Source organism: Microtus pennsylvanicus, chromosome 13 (assembly GCF_037038515.1).
Source record: "Microtus pennsylvanicus isolate mMicPen1 chromosome 13, mMicPen1.hap1, whole genome shotgun sequence".
In the NCBI taxonomy this organism is placed as follows: Eukaryota; Metazoa; Chordata; class Mammalia; order Rodentia; family Cricetidae; genus Microtus; species Microtus pennsylvanicus.
The window spans coordinates 59092698-59094306 of record NC_134591.1 but is presented as its reverse complement, the minus strand read 5'-3'; the positions used below and the strand labels follow the sequence as shown (position 1 = coordinate 59094306).

The window sequence follows — 1609 nt, the reverse complement described above, 5'->3', positions numbered from 1 at the left end:
ATCCCTGTGTCACACTCAGCCTCCATCTCACCCTCAGTCTTTCCGAGCTGGTAAGTTTTCACCCCACAAATCAGAGCAAAGCTCGTGTCCTCTTCCTCCTCCCCCTGCCCACAGCTCTCTCCTCTTCCTGCCCACAGCGCCTGCTTCCTGCAGCATTTGTAACCTGCCCTGTCAGTCACAGCTCAGTACCTAAAGAGTCCTCCAAAAATAAATAAATAAGCAAATAAATCAATAAAATGGGGTTTTAGTAAGCCAGCGCCCCCTAAAACAGTGGTTCTCAACCTGGGGATCGAGACCCCTTTAGGGTCACATATTGGATACCCTGAATATCAGATATTTACACTACAATTAATAACAGTAACAAAATTGCAGTTATGAAGCATCCACAAAGGTAATTTTATGGTTAGAGGGTCACCACAACACGAGGAACTGTAGTCAAGGCTCACAGCGTTAGGAAGGCTGAGAACCTCTACCCTACAACCTGGTCTGCTCAGACTGTATTCACAGGGGTGGAACTTCCGGCCACACTCACACCTCTCTCTTTGCTGCCACCCCCAGCAAGCCACTGCCACTCGATAAACTGCCTACCTCCCCCCCCCCCCACACACACACACACCCGCTTTGGCTAAAGGTCTGTCTCCGTGTTAACAGTTTCCAACCAGGTTCCACGAAACATTATGCTAAAGACTAAAAACACTTACGTGTTGCCGTGTGAATAACTTGGCTGTGTCAATTGTCTCCTGTTGGCCAGCGGTCGTCATGTCCGTCCAGACTTCTAGAGCACGTGTTAATTTTATCTTTAAAAGTTAATTTAGAGCTCTTCCACGGGAGGCCTAGACGCCGCCGATTGTGCCGCCGCCATGTCTCTCGTGATCCCTGAGAAGTTCCAGCACATCCTGCGAGTACTCTACACCAACATCGATGGGCGGCAGAAAATAGCCTTTGCCATCACTGCCATTAAGGGTGTGGGGCGGAGATACGCTCATGTGGTGTTGAGGAAAGCGGACATTGACCACACCAAGAGGGCTGGAGAGCTCACGGAGGACAAGGTGGAGCGTGTGATCACCATCATGCAGAATCCCCGGCAGTACAAGATCCCAAACTGGTTCTTGAACAGACAGAAGGATGTGAAGGACGGGAAGTACAGCCAGGTTCTGGCCAGCGGCCTGGACAACAAGCTGCGTGAGGACCTAGAGCGACTGAAGAAGATTCGGGCCCAGAGAGGGCTGCGCCACTTCTGGGGCCTTCGTGTCCAAGGCCAGCACACCAAGACCACTGGCCGCCGGGGCCGCACTGTGGGTGTATCCAAAAAGAAATGAGTCCCTGGGCCTTTGCTGTTAATAAATAGTTTATATGCCTGGGGGGAAAAAAGTTAATTTAGAAAACAAGGCCCATCACTCTTAAGCTCTTGAGACCTGCCTAAAATTAAGAGCAGCACATTTGGAGGCTGGAGAGACGGCTCAGCTGTTAAGAGCAGTAGCTGCTCTTGTGGAGAAACTGGGTTCAATTCCCAGCAATCACATGGTGGCTCACAGCTGTCTGTAACTCCAGTTCAAAGGGGATCCAACACCCCCTTCTGGCCTCTGCAAACACCAGACATGCAAGTGGT

The 1609-nt window shown here is 50.8% G+C and overlaps 1 protein-coding gene across 1 annotated transcript; it reads left to right on the top strand.

Annotated features, from left to right (window-relative positions):
• The first annotated feature begins 843 nt into the window (after positions 1-843).
• LOC142833776 (small ribosomal subunit protein uS13-like) lies at positions 844-1354 on the top strand. Its single transcript, XM_075945509.1, has one exon. It carries the CDS (start codon positions 861-863, stop codon positions 1317-1319), a length of 459 nt encoding a protein of 152 aa, XP_075801624.1. The 5' UTR covers positions 844-860; the 3' UTR covers positions 1320-1354.
• Positions 1355-1609: the final 255 nt, after the last annotated feature.